Below are 21,426 nucleotides of genomic sequence, written 5' to 3' on the forward strand. Positions count from 1 at the left end.
GCATGAACTTCCAACAAGCTTACCCTGGGCTCACACTGTTGGTTCTTTTGTTTCAAGTTCGAAGCATACAAAAGACACTTACCAAATATGTTTTGATTCTTGAAAATGCTTCAAGAATTTGGGAAAAAAATAGAGAGAAAGAGAAGAGTGGGCCAAAGATGGGCCCAGAAGAGGGACACGTGTGGTAAGAGATAAAAAAAAGTAGCCGGTTTCACATGAGTCTAGTTAAGGCTATATACTCGTGACTCACCGACGGTGCTTCTCTTCAATTTTCATCACTCCGCCCCGTTCGCCGTCGGTGCTATCCCACGCCCCCTTCTTCATATCACTTCTTTTTTTCTTTTTGGACAACCTTCATATCACCCAATTAATTGTTTTCTTCTGTTTTAAATTGTAAAGTTATTTGAATGTGTTTTTAGTGATAATACTATTCACATGTGTTGAATTTACATCCACACTGAATAAACTATATTCGCTTGAGCTGTACTTTGTGCGTTAAATAAGTCTCGTGTGTGATTCTACTTGAAACTTTAGACAACGTTCACATTTAAAATATAATAGATTCTTACATAAGTATTAATAAATAATAACGAACACATGTTATTTAACATGAGTTATTTACTATTTTCTCAAAAGGCAAAAAGTTAGAGAAAACAAAAAGAGAAATAGAATAATAAAAATAAAAATAAAATAAAAGTGAATAAAGAGAAAGAGACAGAAAAGGAAAAAAAGAAAGCGAAATATGAATGTAAAGCGAAGAAGTGAAAGGCCATTGGGAGACATCATCGACCAAATATTACTCGACTTTGCATTTTCTTTCCTGCTTAGAGTATAAAAGCTATTAATCTGTTTTATCCAAAAACATTATCGATTCAACGTAAAATGAAAATAAAACTTGGAAACATATGGTGAAAAAATAACCAATAAGTTTTTTCATCTTACCATAACCTCTTATAGTAAGATAGTGTTGTATAAATCATAAATGCAATGATGACACTGAGAGAAATAAATTTACTTTCGTTGACAAAAAAAAAAAAAAATTTACTTTCACATGAATAGTTTGTTTTATCTTACAATTTAGATTCGAATAAAATATTAAGTACGGAAAAGAAATGTCAAATAACTTATGATGTGATTTGGTTACAGCTACTATGAACCAAAAATAAATTTGAAATTTCTACAGCTTATAAGAAAAAAATGATTAGCAATAAAACAATTCAAAAAGATTTTATTCAAAGATCTATAAGTTAGATTTTTAAGTAAACAAACAGTTCAAGATTCCGGTACATCGAAAGGAAAAAAAACACAAGCATGGTGGACTCTAGCCTCTTATAGGCAATGGTGCGGTGGTGGAGAGTCCATAGGGGCCTAACCGTCATTTAACAAGCGAGAGCCCCTAGACTTTGCTGCAGTAGTGTAGTACGTCTGCTAAAAAAAGTTACCAACGGAATTCGAAACGGGATCCTCATATTTTCTATTTATTCCAAATTCACCCCACTCTTCTATAATCTCACTATTTAACCCTCTCTTTTCCTTTTATTTCGTTTTCTCTCTCTCACTATCCGTTGAACTCAAACGGCTCTGTCTCTTTCTCTCTCTCTCTCCTCTTTCTCTTTCCGTCGACAATTTTGTGTATAACATGAGCCTCGAGTGGTGTATTCGATTTCTCCGGTTATGAATCCCACCCACAACAACCCAGTCGCAGCAGCTCCATCAGTACCCTCAGCCCTAGCTCCGCCGCAGCCTCACCGTCCTTCCACCTCCTGCGATCGTCACCCGGAGGAGCGTTTCACCGGATTCTGCCCCTCTTGCCTCTTCGACCGTCTCTCCGTTCTAGACATCCACAGCACCGTCGCCTCCTCTTCCAGAAAACCGCCGTCGTCCTCCTCCGCCGCGGCTCTCAGATCAATCTTCAAACCGTCGTCTTCTTCCTCCTCCGTGTCGTCTCTGTTCCCTGAACTTCGGAGGACGAAATCGTTCTCGGCAAGAAAGAACGAAGCTTTGTTCTCTTCGGGGGGCTTTGAGCCGCAGAGGAGATCCTGCGATGTTAGGGTGAGGAACACTCTCTGGTCTCTGTTCAACGAAGATAGTATAAAGGAGGGAGCTTTAACGGTAACGGAGGGAACTTTAACGGTAAAGGAAGGGACTTTAAGAGCTAATCGCGAGATTGGTCTCGAAACTAGAAAGCCCATTAATTGTGGGAATCTCAAGGAACAGAGGAGTGTAATCGACGAGATCGTTGAAGAAGAAGAAGAGGAGACAGAGAAGGAGAAGGAGCACACTGAGATGATGAATCCTCCTCAGACGACTACGACGACGACGAAGAAACCCACCAGGAGCTTCTGGTCCGCGGCGTCGGTTCTCAGCAAGAAACTGCAGAAATGGAGACAGAAGCAGAAGCTTAAGAAGCACCGGAGCGGAGCGGCTTTACCGGTGGAGAAGTCGGCTGTGAGGCAGCTCAGGGATACTCAGTCGGAAGTTGCGGAGTACGGCTACGGACGGAGATCGTGCGACACGGATCCGAGATTCTCGATCGACGCCGGAAGGTTCTCGCTTGACGCCGGTAGGGTTTCTGTAGACGACCCTCGTTACTCTTTCGACGAGCCGCGCGCTTCTTTTGACGGGTATATGATCGGGAGAACGGCGGCGGCGGCTCCGCCGCGAGTGCCGTCAATGTTGGCCGTTGTGGAAGATTCTCCGGTTAGGAATCAAGTTCCGGTGGAAGAGCCGCCACCACCACAACCACCGCGAACACCACCGGAGAGTGTTGTTGTCCCTGGTGGATCTGAACAGACTCGAGAGTACTACAACGACTCGTCTTCACGACGGAGGAAGAGTCTGGACCGTTCTAGCTCCACTAGAAAGTTATCAGCTTCAATCATCTCTGAGATCGATGAGCTAAAGCTGTCGGGTTCAAACACTACTAAAGTGTCTCCTCCTCGAGACAGAGAGGTAAAGGACTCGACTTTACATTCGCGTTCGCATTCGAGTTCGCTTAGGGGAGATTGCTCGGTTGAGAACGTGGAGATGGGTGGCAGAGAGAACGCAGGGACTGTGGAGTCCAGCAAGAAAGGGACGAAGAAGTCTAAGAGATGGAGTTGGAACATTTTTGGACTGCTTCATAGGAAGAATGGGAATAAGTGTGAAGATGATGAAGAAGAGGAAGGAAGAAGCGGTGTTGATAGAACGTTTTCAGGGTCGTGGAATGTAGAAGCGACGAATGGGTTTGATCCCAAGATGATGAGGAGCAATAGTAGTGTGAGTTGGAGAAGTTCAGCTACTGGAGGGTTTCAACGGAACAGTGTGGATGGATACGTTAGTGGGAAGAAGAAGAAGGTTAGTAGTAGTAGCAGTAGTGTTGGGAGAAATGTTGAGAATGGTATGTTGAAGTTTAACATAACGCCGAGTAAAGGAAGGCGAAGAGGAAGCATGGATTCGACGAGCCGGCCGGTTCCGGCTGCTCATCCGCTGGCTAGAGATGTCATGAATTTTTACTGACCAAATTGTTATGAAACTCAAAATCTTTTGTTTAGATGTAGTTGAAAAATAAGTATGGTGGTGAATGAAGTTGTACCGAGTGAGAATGTTCAGTCTGATTCTTGTGTTGGAATTTAGTTGTTTAGTTTTAGAATTTCTTTGGCAAGGGGTGTGTATACATAACCTTTAGTTGATTACATTTTTCTTACTGGCATATGTTATGAGTTATGATTTATGATTAAAGTTTTATATGTAGACAAACAGGGAAAATCTATGACATGAGATTTGAATAGCTAAATCAGGAGCAATACATAACCTTTGATTAACTAAAGGTTATGTATTATGATTAATAGCTAAATCTCACATGTTATGAGTTATGATTAAAGTTTTTATATATAGACAAACAGGAAAAAGCGTGGACATGTGAGATTTGATAGCTAAATCAGGAGCAACTCATGGACAAAAGGTTGAACTTCTGTTAAGCTTTTACAATATATGTGCTCCTTGGAGAAAATGATTTATCCGAAATTTTCGCATAACACTTCACTTTAGTAAACAATCTAGAAGTCAAAAAGCGACAATTATTTGTATATAGAAAAAAAAAGAAAATAATGCTTTTAACAATCCCCTAAATTTAAACCGTATACAAATCAATTACAATATTATTTGATGGAAAACATTAAGTTATGACACAAAAGATTAGTCTCTGAAAAGTGATCAGTGATGAGCAAATCAAAACAGAAACAAGTTACTACTTATTACATTACATATAACAGGAAAATGTCGAGTAGGCAAGTGGAAAATGTCGAGTAGACAAGTGGAAAATGTCGAGTAGACAAGAAGAGCCCATGGGATCAGGATGAGTCCAAAACTAGTTGAGGTCATAAGTCAAAGCAAATTTATTGACTTGGGCTTCTGTTTTTTTTAATCAGTATTAAATTTATTTATTTTTTAAAAATTATACAATAATTGTAACTCTATCTGGGATGTATGCTAAAAAATTTTAGTACAGACTCAAGAATTCATCTAATTGAAAACTATGTTTCTACGACTTTTGTGTGTTTTCCGTCTCCCATGAAGATAGTGTTTGCTGACCATACCTGCAAAAAGAGACGGAAACGAGGGCGGGAGAGACGATAAAGAATGGAAACCGAGATGTGAATGTGTAATTGGACGAAACATAATAGATAAGAGGGATGGAGAGAAAAAACTTAGAAGTTGCAAGAAGAGCTTCTGTTTTGTGGGTGTGTAATCTGATTAAATAGAAGCGACGAAGGATGTAAAACCCTAATGATTTTGTGTGTGTGTGTGTGTTCACTCGACTGCTGAGACAATGCAAAACACCATAATGATTTTTTTTTTCAGTCACAAATCAAAAGTGACAGAAAATCACAGACACCAAAATATATTTGCTAACGTATGTTTTGTCATCACATTTTTTTGTCTTTTATATTTGCTATCTTTAACTGTAACTCTATCTGAGATGTATGCTAAAAAAGTGTTTAGTACAAAACTCAGGAAATCATCTAATTGAAAACTATGTTTCCATGGTTGTGTGTGTGTTTACGGTCTCTCATGAATCTCAAGCTTGAGATTCGGTTTCTGACCAACTTATCAATGCATCTAATCATCACAAAATGGCTGTTTGGGTTCTCTCGTGTTTTCTTCCATTCCTCTCTTTCCAAGTGGTAGAAAGAAAAAAAAAGCTGAGAATAAATAGCTGAGTTTTGGGCTTTTTGTTAACGAAAGCAATTTAAACCTTAAACTCTAACTAGATTTTGACCCGCCCTTGTAAAGGGCGGATATATTTTTGTTTTTAATTTTCTTTGTTAAAAATTTAATTTTTATATTTGTTATTTTTAATCTTACAAATAAAAACATAAATAAGATTACAAAAAAACACAAATATAAAAATTATACTCTAAAAGAAAAATAAAATAAAAAAAAAATTATGGTGGATCAGGAAAAATAAGTGGCTTTATATATAATGAAAAAGTAATTTTGAATAAAATTTATATTTTTAAATTATATATACCTGCTATATTCATAGTTTTCAATTTTTTTTTAAAAAAAGTTAGATGAAATATAATCAATTATAAGTGTTTCAGATTTTATTACAGCATCAGAGTTTTAAGTTTTAGATGTTAAATTTTATGAATAAAAATGAAAAAAAATTTAGAAGTCAAATATATTCACCTAATACTTTATCTATATTTAAATGGTGCTGAAAAGCGTTTTATTTGTACCTATTATTTAACTAATTTTAGTGGGATACATATATGACTTATAGACGAATTAAAATATAAAAATATTTTCATATTCGATCTGAACCCGTAGATGAACCGATAAACCCAGTAACCCATCTACAATCCATTTCGAATTTTATGTAAATTTCTTAAATTAAAAATCTGGAAAATTGCAAAAACATGCTATTACATGCTATTAACCGGGACCGGCTGATTCGGTAAAAAGTATTTAGTTGTATAGTATCTTATTTTTTAGCCAATGTTTTAATTTGGTATTAAAAATTAGTTAATTTTTTTTTCCATGGAGGAGAAAATTAGAAATTCAAATAAAAGTTTGAATATTATATGTTTATAGTATATTATGTGGCTAGTGCTTATGTGCCTATGTGCCTATACAGATGTAGTGGTATATTTAGTTTCTTATATTACTTATATATTTGGTTGACGTATTTTACTGTTTTGAACATTTAAAATGTATTAAGGAAGCAGGGGAAGGTTAAAGTTAAAAAAAAAAGTAGGGGAAGGTTAATGCTTTATTAGACCACCGAGAAGTAGGGTGAGACTAATATTTGCTTTATTGTTTTTTATTAGAAGTTGGGGAAGTATACTGAAATGAGATATGCGAAATATTAGGTAGTTCAAGTGGTCTATTTTTTCATTTCCTAATACACCCTTAATGAGTTTTTAATTTGAAGGCAAAATCAATGGCATAAAAAGTAATATACCCTGTAAGAATAGGGGTAAATACAAAAAAAAGTTCCTGATTTAATAGTATTGATATGACAAAACCGAAGGAAAAACTAGTTACTGGCCCAAGAGCTTAGAGATCTTTATGAAGCTCAAGGCCTCATATGCTTGCTTGATCCACTGCAATGCTTTCCCCCAAGGACCTAAGAGATTTCTCAACCTTAATAGTTACTTACTAATACCATGGTATGACATTTATGTTAGTTCATCACATACTAACACATTCAACTAAACCATAGTTTAGTGTGACTAAACTTATTGACCAAAACCTAGGTCATGTGGCCATTGTTTTGAGTCGAATGCCATTGATTTTCACCATATATACAAAAAAAGTTGTGATTCTCCTTTGAGTATTGTATACGTTTTGAACTGGTAAGGATATTCAATTTTCTTCATATCTAGTTTAGATTTTGGCGTAGACTACTCAGCCACATTATTAATAAACACAAATTATGTTGTATTTAAAGAAAAGTAAGAGAGACTTTTTTCAAAAGTTCAATTCCATGTGTCCGTTTGGACGCTAATGCTATTGTAATGTTTCAAAGATTGTTGAGAAAATGACAATAACAAATAAACTATAAGTTGGCGGATAAGACACTTTACCAATTTTAACCATGACAACTCATCAAAATCATCTGTCGGTTTAAGTGCTTCACTGCAACATCTCCGGTACGGAAACAATAAAAAGCAATGATAATATTGACCAAAAATATAGGTTCCCACACATCCATATCATGTATGACCGAAATGACGTCGCTTAAGGCACGCATTTCTTAAGTGTAGTCTTAACTTTGACACAAACCCAAGCAAGAGACGTTGTCTTTGTTGGGTTATTTGTTTACAACGACGTGAAAGCCATTTCTCAACTATATATTCTACTGTCTTAGTTTCTAAGCATTCCACCTTACTTCACACAGCTTCTAAGACACTTTTAACAATATTTTTAACATTGTACATATGAGACTTTATTGAATCAATCAACTAAAGAATCCATCTAACTCAACGGAATTTAGTTTTTTTTTCTTCTTCTTCTTCTATATTTTCCCTTTTGATATATAAAGATAAGTAAATGTATTTAACCGGTGGTTACATTATTGTGGAATACGTTCATATGTTAAATTTTATAAGAACTCCTACGAGTATGTTTAAGTGTTCTTTTTTGGTAGCGCCTCTTTGGTTTGATTTAGTGTTATCGGCTCTGTTTTTTCCATTTTAAACACTCACCGCCACAAATAAAAATACTCAAATAATTAAAGTGTGAAGTAGAAGCAGGAAATGTTTTATGTATACCTAACGGAACAGAGATGTACGATCTCAAAATGGACACCTCCTATCGAATAATATTAAGGTTTGTGGTCGTTTTAAATATTACTTCGAGAGAGACTCCGAGTTCAGATGTATACGTCTTACCAATTTATAACACAGTCTCGATCTTAAGTCTTAGTTTGAAATTTCGCTATTGAAACAATCGCAGTCTACAATATCGACAGATCATATAAAATAAGACCAAGGCTTTCTCATGCATATATAAGACAAACAAAGCCTAGGATGTATATAAATATGGAGGTTTACAAAAAAAAAATGTATATAAATATGGTATGTTTTTGTATGTATGCTGTATCTTTGATGCAAAATATACTACTGTTTTCCGATGAACATTAGTCAACTGTAATTAATTAAGATCATTGGTCCATCATTCTGTCGCAAACATATACATAAATTAATTAGCAAGTGTACTTTTTGAACTTTAATTAGCAAGTGTACTTAATATCCCCTTTATATGAATACTTTAGAAGCATCTATATACTATTTAGACTGCATATAATCTGTCATGATTTGAAATGAATGTATATATATATATATATACTATTTGATTTATGAAGTATACTTATACAATTTTAAGTGTAAATTATAACTTTTAATTTGTGCTGACTAGGGAATTTTGACATGTAAACCTTTACAGTTTTCTTAAACTGTAAATGTTATAGAAAATATTTAGACAAAAAGGTGAACACCTAAGCTAGAAGATTTATGTAATTAATGCTAACCACAAATGTTTACATAAGGTTTTTAGTTTTACTCGTCTATCTAATTTGTAGATAAATCGGAAAACGATGCTCTCTCTCTCTATATATATATATACATATATATATATATATATAATACCAAAGTAATTTTAGACGCAAGCTGATTACAATGATACTGTTCATCTACGTGTGTATATCCTTTCATTCAGATCCAGTGCAACAATATCCATAATTATATGAGTTAGTGAAAGCAAATGTGAGGAACTGAACAGAACAAGTTAACTAATAACTACGTAATATGAATCACAGTTATATTATAAACGTATGCAGACAAGTAATAAATTCTTAAATAAGTACAAACTTAACATACCCGGTAAAATAATTGAGCGGAATCGAGTCTCAAAATAATTGATTATATGTTATATATTTCATGTTAACTAAAATAAACATGCATGTTCTCAAACATAAAATGCGAATAACTATTACATGTTTTGTGATAATTAATCGATATTTATAAATAAAAACAAACATATGGTAAATAAGTTTGGGGATAAAAAAAAACTTTGGGTTTGGTCACGGAGATAATTAGTTGTGGTAAGAATGGGAATCTTAACTATCAAGAATTGGTTTTGACCAAAAAAAAAACTATCAAGAATTGGATTCTGGGTCGACCTACCACCTAAAACGACGTTGCCTCCCTCTCTAGTTTCGGCCAGTCTCATTTTCCTCTCTTTTATAAGCTTGCGTTGCCCAGTCGCTCATTTCAAATACAAAGACAAGAATATTAAACACACAAAATAAGAAGGAAGAAAGAGAGAAGCGAGAGAGAGAGATGAAGTCTCATATGGTTTGGTTTCTATTTCTTGTATCCTTCTTGTCTGTGTTCCCAGCTCCGTCGGAGAGTATGGTTCGCCATTACAAGTTTAACGTGAGTCTATATCTATCCCATTATATATATTAATATGTACATGTATATCTTGTATAATGTACATATATGCATATTATGTGAACTGTGAACATGTATAAGCTATGCCGATCGATAATTTATACGCTGCATATGAAATATTCGCAACATATATCCATATCTGCGCAATCATGATCGACATTTATTCTTGTAGAGTTGTAGACATGCTTATATTTCTTACATGCTTACGTTTTATATATGGTTTCATGGCTTCACAGATGAACATTTGCGTTTTGTATTTCATATAGGAAGGATAGTACTTAGAGCTAAATTTTTTGTAGATATTTTATCTATTATAGTTCCTCTTTACTCGACGTACACAAATTATCTCAGACTAATTTACGTGTGGTATCTTTTCCCTCTTTAACATGACAATCATTTAAGGTAATTAAGAAATTACTTTAACATGTTTTGACATACAAAGTGAACGAAACATGTTTAATGTTTTTTTTGTTACAACTTACAGTCGGATAATTAACGATTATGATAAAATTGGTCTGCCTTTTTGTCTTATTAACTTTTTCTGTTTTGCCTAACTTTGCAATAATTAATGTTTGTGTTTGAAATCACAAAGGTTGTAATGAAGAACATGACTAAATTATGCTCAAGCAAGCCAACCGTGACCGTGAACGGTAGATATCCAGGTCCCACAATCTACGCACGAGAAGACGACACGTTGCTCATCAAAGTCGTTAATCACGTTAAGTACAACATTTCTGTCCACTGGTAAGTTCCTACTTAATAGTCTTCATGGAGTTATTACTAATTTATTAGTTAACTAGATTTTGACCCGCGCTTTTGAAGCGCGGAATATTTTACGATGAAAAATTTCACTATAATTTAACAAATATTTTGATTATTTTTAAATAGTGTGTATTTAAAATATTTTTGCATTTAAATCAGTATTTTTAAATTCAACCCGATTGTGATTATACCGGTTAATTCGGAGATCTGACAATTAAATTTATGTTTTAAAAATATTCATATTAAAAAATCACTAAAACCCGAGACTAACCGATTGAACTGATGGATGACCGATATGTAATCTAATTGGATTTAAATTGTAATAGTTTCATAATTTGTAATCTTATAATCGAAATTTTAAAGTTCACTATTTTGCAATTTATGAAATTATGACGTTTCTACAAAATTTTAAAGAGAAAATGATAGATATAAAATAACTAAGATTAATTATTGTATTATTTGGAAACATTGATAGTAGTATAAAAAATATACTGTTTGGAAACATTGATAGTAGTATAAAGAAATAAATATATTGTTTGGAAACATGGATAGTAGTATAAAGAAAGGAACATTAGTGACTTAATGTATGTTTAACGATAAAGTATAAAGGTATATTTAATTTAAAAACTTACAAAATAAATGTTAGGTCCAACATAATGTTTCTGTTTTAATAAGATAGATTGATTGGTGATAATGGACTATATTACCGAGAACAGGCACGGTGTGAGACAAGTGAGAACGGGATGGGCCGATGGGCCTGCTTACATAACCCAGTGCCCGATCCAGCCAGGTCAAGTCTACACATACAACTACACCTTGACTGGCCAACGCGGAACGCTCTGGTGGCACGCTCACATCCTCTGGCTCAGAGCCACGGTTTATGGCGCAATTGTCATCCTCCCCAAACGCGGTGTTCCCTATCCGTTCCCCAAACCCGACCACGAGAAAGTCATAGTTCTAGGTATTGTTTTTGAGCCCTGCATAACAAGAATGTTAAGAACCATCTTATTTCTAGTTAATTTCAACTCATCATATCAGTTTGAATCTGGCGGTAGAATTTGAGTTTGAGTCGACCTATTATTTGATAGGAATCACACATTAGAAATATATAAGTTGACTAAAAAATATGTGGATTAATATTATTCAAACCAAGTTGTTTTGAGTTGAAATTTATTATTTTGACATTAAATATCATTAGGGCATGTGCATCTGAAAAGACACTCAGCTGAGTTTTTAACAAATTTTTTTTTGAAATATTAGCGATTAAATAATGACACATGTTAATAAATCAGAATATCTGAAGAAACATAGTTTCTTACTTTCCTTTAAAAAAAAGATAAATCTATGCGAGATCCTTGAAATTCAACGACTGCGCATGCCCTTAGTTGCTATTAGTTAATTACATCGGATATATGTTAATTTGGCATGACTAGCACTCATCAAAATTGTAGGTGAATGGTGGAAATCGGACACCGAAAACGTCATTAACGAGGCACTTAAGTCTGGATTAGCCCCTAATGTCTCTGATTCTCACATGATCAATGGACGACCTGGCCTTGCTAAAAATTGTCCATCTGATCAAGGTAATATCTTATTTTATCAATTTATATGATTACTGGCATTAGAACTTCAAAAATATTGATCATGAAAGTCTCTTTATAGGCTACAAACTGTCAGTAGAGAAGGGCAAAACCTATTTGCTACGACTAGTCAATGCTGCACTTAATGAAGAGATGTTTTTCAAAGTCGCTGGCCATCTTTTCACGGTGGTCGAAGTCGATGCCTGCTACGTCAAACCATTCAAGACCGACACCATTCTTATAGCCCCCGGCCAAACAACAAACGTCCTCTTAACCGCCTCAAAATCCGCCGGAAAATACCTTGTAACCGCTTCACCCTTCATGGACGCGCCAATAGCTGTCGACAACGCAACCGCCACCGCGACTCTCCATTACTCCGGAACACTATCCTCCTCACCGACAATCCTCACTCTCCCTCCACCGCAAAACGCTACTTCGGTCGCTAACAACTTTACCAAATCCCTTCGTAGCCTCAACTCCAAGAAGTATCCTGCCCTTGTCCCGACCACCATCGACCACCACCTCTTCTTCACGGTTGGTCTCGGCCTAAACTCTTGCCCAAGTTGCAAGGCCGGGAACGGAAGCCGTGTCGTAGCCAGCATCAACAATGTAACATTCATCATGCCTCAAACCGCTTTGCTTCCGGCTCATTACTTTAACATTAGTGGGGTTTTCACGACTGACTTTCCCAAGAATCCGCCGCATGTTTTCAACTACAGCGGAGGATCGGTCACTAACATGGCCACGGAAACAGGCACGAGGCTTTACAAGCTACCGTACAACGCAACGGTGCAGCTGGTTCTCCAAGATACCGGCTTCATAGCGCCCGAGAACCATCCGATTCATCTTCACGGCTTTAACTTCTTCGAAGTTGGTCGGGGATTAGGTAACTTCAACGCCAAGAAAGATCCAAACAACTTCAATTTGGTGGATCCGGTTGAGAGGAACACAATCGGAGTACCATCTGGTGGATGGGTCGTCATCAGATTCCGAGCGGATAATCCCGGTAAGCTCACTAAATATAATTTTAGAATAAGTTGAAAAAACGGTCTTAGCCTAGTGGTTTTAGTCATGTAGATTTAGGTCATAGAAAATATCTGCTAGACTCATCTTCTCTTTGTTCTTTGCGAAATTCACATATCAGTTGTACAAGTTATAATACGCAGTTAGTTTTTGAACTGTTATAGTACGTTATAGTACGTAGTTTGTAACTAGATCTAGGGTCTCCCAGTTAAAAAATAAAATCCAGTGGTTATAAGTCAACTACTATTATCTATTATAATTCCTATAAAAGCTAATGGATTTATATGTTACAATGTAATGTATAGGGGTATGGTTCATGCATTGTCACTTGGAGGTACACACGACGTGGGGATTAAAGATGGCTTTCTTAGTGGAAAACGGCAAAGGACCCAATCAGTCGATTTTGCCACCGCCTAAGGATTTTCCCAAGTGCTAGGTCCTTCAACCAAACAAGCCCACGTCCAAGAAGACCAGTGAGTGGTGAATTCATGCGTGGATTTTGTTAAACGTTTATATTTTTTGAGCAAAGCAAAGGTTCGATTTTTTGCTCAAGCAAAATAAAAGAGGATGAAAACGAGCAATGTATTATAATAATTTTTATCATTATATCACAAATCCAGTTATATTTTATTATTGTCTTCAAGACAACTCTTATATGGCCGATGCAAAAAAATTCTATCAATACCCTGTTTTTTTTTTTTTTAGCAAAATCAATACCCTGTTATTTTGTTGGCACCCCCAAGAATTCATATATTTGGAACGTAAAGTATGGATCCAACTTATAATAATAGAAAGTCTACAAAGGAGTTATATATATATATGTATATATTTATAATTAGAGGTAATAATAAATAAGCAAACAAATGATGTGTGCAAAGGCACAACTATGTACACAAGCGTGTGGAGCGGCATAAGATGTTTAGGGTTCTTCATTTATATTATCTATATAAGTAACAAGCAATAGGGTAAAATATCTTACAATGAAAGTATTGCATATATACGGGTAATGACATTATGACAAGAAGATGATTGTAGGCTTTGTACCTTAACCATTAGAAAGGTTTTGAGACACCGAAATATAGCAAAGAAACCTTTTTAAAAGTCTGAGATCTGTGGTAAAGATAGATAAATAAATATAATTCTGATGTACATCTACTTGCCTGCATCGTTCAATATAGCGAACGCAAAATAAATTACTTGAGAGAAAACGTGTCCTCATTCGGAAACAAGAGATTCTTTCTCTTTGGGGAAACTCTACGATAACAATACTCATAACAAAAACCAGTCATTGTCTGGCACTACTCCAAATTTTTTAAATAAAGAACGTATACCCTACTGAATATTTTATTGACAAATTTGATATTTAGAAATTATTAATCTTGTGTTAGGTGTGAGTGGTGGACAAACAACTCTGACATTTTACTTAAACAACTCTGATATTTAAAGAACTTGAGATGTGGAGGGCATCAAATTATTATTTAACGTAATGAATTATGAAACCTCTGGCGCTTCTTATTAAAAATTCGATAAGAAGGGTCTTTGCTACATAACGTCGTCCAATAAATTAATTTTGCATGGAATGGTAAAACTGACAAAAACATTTCATGAATCTTAATCTAATTAGCCATATTTTAAAAAGTATGTTCATATGTATGTACATATTGAACAACTGTGGTGATATTTTATTGACCTAGATATGGTTCTATATAGGAAAATGATATTGAATTTGGATGAAACCCCTTTTAACGTAGAGGTTCTGAACTTTTAAATTCATAAATCGAACATTTGAACATTTTAATTTAAAAATAGTATTTCGTAAAAACATCAACTCTTTGTACTATCATCTACTCTTTTTGTTTCTCAATATAAGATGTTATGACTAAAAGTATACAAAGATTAATGCCCTTTTACAAAAAAAGTATACAAAGATTAAAAAACTTAGTTTTAAAAAAACATTATTAGAAGTATACATTGAAATGATTCAATCAATCATAAAAATAATGTAATTGATCGAATAGTTTTCAATAAAATTAAATTTAAATCTTAAAATCTTAAAAAATCTTATATTTTGAAACATCAAAAACTTTCTAAACCATCGTATATATGAAATGAAGTAGATAGTAAACTGGATATCCTTATACCATAGGCCTTAAATGATTTACCATTATATTTAGAATTTTAGATGTTTGAATTTGTTTTTAAGAAAGGGCATGTTATTAGAATATTGTCATGACTATATTTTCTACATTAATTATTTAAGGTTCTATCTCTAGATAAACTCCATTATTACGAGCTTATTATCTTTAGACACATAATATGACGCTAACACATTTACTTTTGTAAGTACTATTGATTACTTCCTTGGTGTTACCAAATCGGTTGTGGTTAAACCAAGATATTAAGCAAGATATGTATCATCATTGTTTGAAAAATATCTTCACTGATAGTTCTCCAAGGTAAGCTCAGGAAATACTAGGCCCGAAAGAATTATTTCCATTTCTTATGCAATTACTCTAAAACAAACTTTCCATACTAAGAGCATGTTTATTGGTAGCAACCTTAAGTGTTGTTTAAGTGGGTCATCATTAATTTTTAACTATTAAAATTAAGACAAGCAACTTTGTTGAGAGATACTTAATTAAAGGGGTTTATTGGTAGTTGCTTAATTAAGGGGTGCTTAAAAAAATAAACATAATTTTATTGAAGATAAACAAGATAAACAAGAACAACAAGAAAATTTGAAACAATGAGAAAATAGAAGAAGATCAAGACCAGGAACATTTGACAATAACCAAGAACATTTAAACTACATTAAAACCGTGATACGTTTTTTCATAACAAAAACTACATAAAACAGAACAAGAAACTTAAAGCCACAACCAACCATCACTAAGATCAGTTCACTAGAAAAGCCATTCTTGATGTTGTTCCAATAACGTACCTTTTCTTTCTGATGGCTTCCAATAAGCAATAGAAGGCCTCCTATAGTAATGCTAGTGATCACCACCTGAGAGCTCCACTCTTTCACTAATTATTTACCTGACAATAATAACGACAACAAGAACAACATGAGAACAAGAACAACATGAGAACAAGAACACATTTATATCATCAAAAGTACAGACAGAACACAACCAACAACAACAAACAAAGTTCAAAGTAGACAGGAAAAAAACACAGAGTAATTCATAACAAAGCAGAAAAGCTTTTGGTACCTGATTCTAGAATTCTATATCAAGCTTTTGGTATCTGATTCTCTAATCTTAGGTTGAGAAGAGAAGATACACATAACCCAACTGATTGAGAAGCATCTACAAATCCTACCACACAAACAAAACAACAAATAATTTACCTTACGATCTGACTCAGCTGTTTCAATTCGACTCAGATGCATCCTGTTTTCGGGAGCGACAGAGAGAGATCGATAGAGAACAGAAATAAATAAAGTCAGCCACTTTTTTTTCAACCAAATCATAATCCCAACACAATCACAAAACAACAAGGATTTTACCTTTCAATTCGACTCAGATGGATGCGGTTTTCGTGATCAACAGAGAGAGATAGAGAACAAAAAGAAACAAAGTCAGCGGTTTTTTTTCCTTCTCAAAATCCAAATACAATCACAAAACAACAAAGCTTTTATCTATCAATTCTCAAAACAGATGCTTGATTCGACACAAATGCATACGATTTTTGTAATCGGCAGAGAGAGAGAGACAGAGAACCAATCATTGTTATGCTTTGCGGTAGTGCCGGAAACGGATTCGAAGGTTTCTGAGGACGAAACGGGCGGGATCACCACCGTCGGGATCCTCGGTGAGTTTGGACCCGTCGAGGCAGAAAGAGGCGAGGCTGAAAGTCCGAGTCACCACAGGCTCCAATCCTGAGTCATCGGTCATACTCCTGCCATGGCTTCTTCTTCCTTCTTCCTTCTTCGCGAATAAACCAGAGAGAGAGAGAGTCACGACACCTGTCCAAGAAGCAACGTTGCTTCTCGTGCTTAATTAGGGGCCGTCGCTTCTGCTTTCTTCTATTTTTTATTTTCTTTTAATTGTAATTATATTAAGCAACCTCATTAAGCTACGGCGATAAACATGCTCTAAAACTCACGGTAATCTTCAAAATATATAATCATCATATAAATTTTGTAATGGCTACGAAAAGCATCCAGAAATTGATTTTCTATTGTGACTAATAAAAAAGTAATGACCACTGCGTTTTCGTTATTTAGTTTATTAGCGATTGATGATTCAGATTTGTACATATCTTCGTAAATAAGCATAGTTTTTTTTTTTAAACTAACTCGTAGAAAAGCATAGTTTGTAGTATATGCTGTTTCCCCGTTTCCTAGCACGCTAAGTTTTTCTTAAACATATACATTTAATTAAACACATTCTCCAATTCTCTTAGTTGTCGAAATTGTGGTCCAAAAATATACTAGTATTAAACTTGTAAAGTCACCAATTAATTATTTATCCACAAAATAAATTAAAGCATCTCTGGATATAAATACAAACAAAACAACTCATGTGCTCAAAAAGAAAAGTCAACACGATTGTCAAAACTACGGAACTACCCTCATCACCGACCTTGCTAGCCAATGAGGGCTGCTCCTCATTAGTGTGTCTTGTCCAAGTCTGTGATTGGCTCGTCTTTAGCCTATGATTAGGCAACATTTAAGCCGCAAAAACCATCTTCCATTAGTTGAGTCTAATCCAGAAAACAAATAGAAATAAACTAATCAACGGTTCTCGAAAGCATACAAATAAACAGAAGTTCCTTGAGACCAAAGGAGATTAGAACACGTGTGGTCTACCTACTCAGAGACGACACATGTCTCTATATATTTTTATGTGAAGCCAATTGCAAACTATACAAGTACGAGTGTTTATTGGTTGATTGAATAAAAAGGTACTCTGGAAATACATATTAAAAGAATGTTTGATATATTAACCTCTCACTTTGAGTGATACCTTTTAAATTTCAATCGAGTTATACTAATAGAAATAACTTATTGTACTATGTTGATGTGGAATACTTATACAGTCATTTATCATGCAAGATTGAACTGTGTTTTTTTGTCATTCACCTTAAAATATGCATAACAGAATATATATTAAATTAATAAGTAAATTGCATACAAATTAATGTTAGTTTTAAAGTATTTGATCTGTAAGGAAAAAAAAAGAGCTTGACAATTCATTTGCATTAAATTTGCAAAATATTAGTCTGCTTATATTCTGTATGGTCTACTTTTTATGTTTCACCTCCATTTTTTGTATCTCCACAACATTCAAAATCATAGTAACAAAGTTGTCATATCAGTGAAAATTGCTAATAATACTATTTTTCAATGTGAATAAGATTTTGATTGGTAAACATCGTTTAATCGCGGAATCGTAGAAAAATAATTAAGCTGCAAAAAAGTTGAATAAACTGCAGAAAAGTATAAATTGCAGAATAGCAGAATACATTTTATATTAATTAAAATATTTTATATAATATTTAATTTATTATAAGAAAAAAATCAATAATTAAACCAACTATTACAAAATTTGAATAACTACAATATATTAAAAATACTTTACTTCTTATTATAAATAGTTAGCTTATATCTCAGTACAATTTAATAATAGATTGACATATTATAGTATTTTAAAATAAATTATAATATAATTTTATTTACAACATAGATATTTATAATTAAAAAACTATTGCTATTTATTTTAAATTTTAAAATGATATTATCATATAATATAATAATGCGAAAGTGTTGATTTTGTAAATAATCTACTAAAACTTATTTTTCCACTTAATGAAAAATTTCATTGTATATTTATCAACAAGAATGCAAACTTTGCATTTTTTACATTTTTTTTCATTCCGTAACTTTTGCTAATTGACAAAAAAACTTGTGAAATCGCGTTTAAAAACGTCATTCCTCAACGTTACCTTCCTAAATTTTGTTTATTTTATATGAAGAATGTTTAGTAGTAGTATTTTCTAAGGGAAGCCTAATTAGTAGCTAGCTTTACGTGATCAAGAACAACAAAAAAATTACAAAAAAACTCGTAGATCTTGACATAAATATATACTCATAGACAGACAATCACAGCTCAACAGCTTTTTAACTCACCTTTCACTCTCAGATCATCCCTGTTTCATATACATCTCTTTCTGAACCCACCTGAGTTTCTCCCCATTACTCACTCTTATGTGAGATTTATTCTTTCTCATCACTTTTCTTTTGTTAGTTTATAAAAATCAAGATCCTTGTTTTCCTACATGGGCCTCCTCTGTTTCGTTTCTCCAAATGTCCTTTTAATCTTTCTCTGGAATCGGATCTAGCAATAAGGAACTTGTTTGGTTAAAGGGATTCATCGTTCAGACAACAAAGCTCAAGAATGGAATCTTTTTCATCTTCTTGTCCCTAAGATTCTCACACCTTAGATGCTTATCATCATCTCTCTTTCTCTCTAAGATTCCATTTTTAAAATGCCATTTTGATAGATCAGAAGTCCCAAAATCTTCTCTCTCTCTTTGAGTTCCACCATCGAGAGGCACAAGATGAACAGAGGAATCGAAGTCATGTCACCAGCAACATACTCAGAGACATCATCGAACTGGTTGTTCCAAGAAAACAGAGGAACCAAATGGACAGCTGAAGAAAACAAGAAGTTCGAAAACGCTTTGGCCTTTTACGACAAAGACACCCCCGACAGATGGTTCAAAGTCGCAGCTATGCTCCCAGGCAAAACAGTCGAAGATGTGATCAAACAGTACAGAGAGCTAGAGGAAGACGTCAGCGACATCGAAGCTGGTCTTATCCATATCCCTGGTTATGCCTCAGATTCATTCACGCTCGACTGGGGAGGGTATGATGCTGGAAACAATGGGTTTAACATGAACGGATATTACTTCGCCACCGTGGGAGGAAAGAGAGGATCCGCCGCGAGAGCAGCGGAGCATGAAAGGAAGAAAGGTGTTCCATGGACAGAAGAAGAACACAGGTGACAAACAAACCATCTATCTCTCTACTTTCCTTTTTCCATACGTCAATGCTTTCTTCTTTAAATTTGGACACTTTCCTTATAAAATATAAACGTTCGTCTTAATCTTGAAAACACATTTATGTATACGTATACATATATGATATATCTGGTCGTATAAATACATATATTCCATGATTAATCAAGACACCACAGTCATCCACCAAAACAAATTGCAGTTTTAGTGTTATTAGGAACGCATGGGTTACAAGTTACTACATATCCTGTTTTCCAAAATACAGTAGATTAGTATTCTAATATTACTCTATTTTGAAGTGAAAATGAAGTAATAAAGGTTTCAAAAAAAAAAGAAAATGAAGTAATAAGTAAAATAAACAATGTTCGATTTCATTAATGGAGTAAACTTTTTTATTTCGTTATAGAGTAAAAAGAATAAAATTGAAGAAAATTCTATTTCAAATAGAACTAAGAAATAGGATGCGGTCAAAGATGCTCTTTAGACACACCCAATATATATAATGTAGCAGACTAGCAGATGCATGTATTTCTAATGTAGCGAGTTTATAAACCACATTGGTAGTCTGCTTCTTTCTTGTATGCATTTGATGTGATTTGGTCTTGGTGCGGTTAGTCATTTTACATGCACGCTGCTCACATGGAGATAATGGCACATGAAACTTTGGTATAAACAAGTCAAATGAATTTCTTATTTCTTTAACCAGGACATAATGATAATATAAGATAACCTTGTCGATATTTCAAATTATTTATGGTAGAATGTACTTTCTTGACAGAAAACAAAATTTATTTCTTGTATGACATTGATGAATGGGTACCCAATATGTTTGATTTCCGTACGGTTTGATGAATGTGCAGACAGTTTCTGATGGGTCTTAAAAAATATGGTAAAGGTGACTGGAGAAACATAGCTCGCAACTTCGTGACCACACGGACGCCTACACAAGTCGCAAGTCACGCTCAGAAATATTTCATAAGACAAGTCAACGGCGGTAAAGACAAACGCCGATCAAGCATCCATGATATCACCACCGTCAACATCCCCGACTCTCTTGATGCTGCAGCCGCTGATACCGCAACCGCTAACGCGCCATGCTCACCACCTTCACTAGGTGGAAGCCAGCGGGAGGGGTCGGGTCAGTGGGAAGGTCAAACGATATATGATGAAACAGCGGCTGCATTTTTCAATCAAAACACGTTTCAAGAAACGCTACTTGGAATGTCATCAACGCCGTACATGGCAAAACTGCAGGAGCAAAGTTTCCTAAACGCATCGCAATTCGAATCGTATAATGCATATCTCCAAATGTAGCACAAGATGAAGATCTCTGAAGAATGCGTTATTAATCATTTAATAAAACTTTACTCTTTTGTTTTTATTTATTCGCCTGCATATACAAAAGAAAAGAAACTAGCTGCTACTTTTCAAGAGATATTTATTGTTTTTTTCCTGTGTTTTTGTGGCTGATTCAATGAGTTTTCAGAAAATTAATTATTTTAATCGCCGCTTATTTAAGTTTATTGTTATGTTTGTGTGATTTGAAACTCTTTTGAGCTCAAATTTGTTGTTATACTTATGTTGTACGCTCT

At 34.4% G+C, this 21,426-nt stretch overlaps 3 protein-coding genes and 1 long non-coding RNA gene across 4 annotated transcripts; 3 read left to right on the forward strand and 1 right to left on the reverse strand.

Annotated features, from left to right (window-relative positions):
• The first annotated feature begins 1,547 nt into the window (after positions 1 to 1,547).
• On the forward strand, positions 1,548 to 3,691 carry LOC108849061 (protein OCTOPUS). Its single transcript, XM_018622565.2, has one exon. The coding sequence runs from the start codon at positions 1,675 to 1,677 to the stop codon at positions 3,496 to 3,498; it is 1,824 nt and encodes a 607-aa protein (XP_018478067.2). The 5' UTR covers positions 1,548 to 1,674; the 3' UTR covers positions 3,499 to 3,691.
• Positions 3,692 to 9,265: 5,574 nt separating this feature from the next.
• Positions 9,266 to 13,438, forward strand: LOC108837183 (laccase-4). The gene is made up of 6 exons (XM_057007279.1): positions 9,266 to 9,425; positions 10,036 to 10,187; positions 10,922 to 11,166; positions 11,657 to 11,788; positions 11,868 to 12,791; positions 13,114 to 13,438. The coding sequence occupies exons 1-6, from the start codon at positions 9,330 to 9,332 to the stop codon at positions 13,242 to 13,244; spliced, it is 1,680 nt and encodes a 559-aa protein (XP_056863259.1). The 5' UTR covers positions 9,266 to 9,329; the 3' UTR covers positions 13,245 to 13,438.
• Positions 13,439 to 15,451: 2,013 nt separating this feature from the next.
• On the reverse strand, positions 15,452 to 16,979 carry LOC130510943 (uncharacterized). Its single transcript, XR_008944725.1, has 3 exons — positions 16,320 to 16,979; positions 16,161 to 16,203; positions 15,452 to 15,847 (listed from the first exon to the last, which is right to left on the reverse strand). It is a non-coding gene; the product is annotated as an uncharacterized LOC130510943 (long non-coding RNA).
• A 1,942-nt stretch (positions 16,980 to 18,921) lies between these two features.
• LOC108838271 (transcription factor DIVARICATA) lies at positions 18,922 to 21,334 on the forward strand. The gene is made up of 2 exons (XM_057007600.1): positions 18,922 to 19,818; positions 20,695 to 21,334. The coding sequence occupies exons 1-2, from the start codon at positions 19,376 to 19,378 to the stop codon at positions 21,146 to 21,148; spliced, it is 897 nt and encodes a 298-aa protein (XP_056863580.1). The 5' UTR covers positions 18,922 to 19,375; the 3' UTR covers positions 21,149 to 21,334.
• Positions 21,335 to 21,426: the final 92 nt, after the last annotated feature.

The sequence above is a fragment of the Raphanus sativus genome, chromosome 4 (genome assembly GCF_000801105.2).
Source record: "Raphanus sativus cultivar WK10039 chromosome 4, ASM80110v3, whole genome shotgun sequence".
NCBI classification, from domain to species: domain Eukaryota; kingdom Viridiplantae; phylum Streptophyta; class Magnoliopsida; order Brassicales; family Brassicaceae; genus Raphanus; species Raphanus sativus.

Bases quoted from the DNA above. Each gene is read 5' to 3' on its own strand.
- LOC108837183 (XM_057007279.1), top strand. From the start codon at position 9,330: ATGAAGTCTCATATGGTTTGGTTTCTATTTCTTGTATCCTTCTTGTCT. The intron at 11,167-11,656 runs GTATTGTTTTTG...TCAAAATTGTAG, and splicing joins CGAGAAAGTCATAGTTCTAG to GTGAATGGTGGAAATCGGAC. The intron at 12,792-13,113 runs GTAAGCTCACTA...TGTAATGTATAG, and splicing joins ATTCCGAGCGGATAATCCCG to GGGTATGGTTCATGCATTGT.
- LOC108838271 (XM_057007600.1), top strand. From the start codon at position 19,376: ATGAACAGAGGAATCGAAGTCATGTCACCAGCAACATACTCAGAGACA. The intron at 19,819-20,694 runs GTGACAAACAAA...ATGAATGTGCAG, and splicing joins TGGACAGAAGAAGAACACAG to ACAGTTTCTGATGGGTCTTA.
- LOC108849061 (XM_018622565.2), top strand. From the start codon at position 1,675: ATGAATCCCACCCACAACAACCCAGTCGCAGCAGCTCCATCAGTACCC.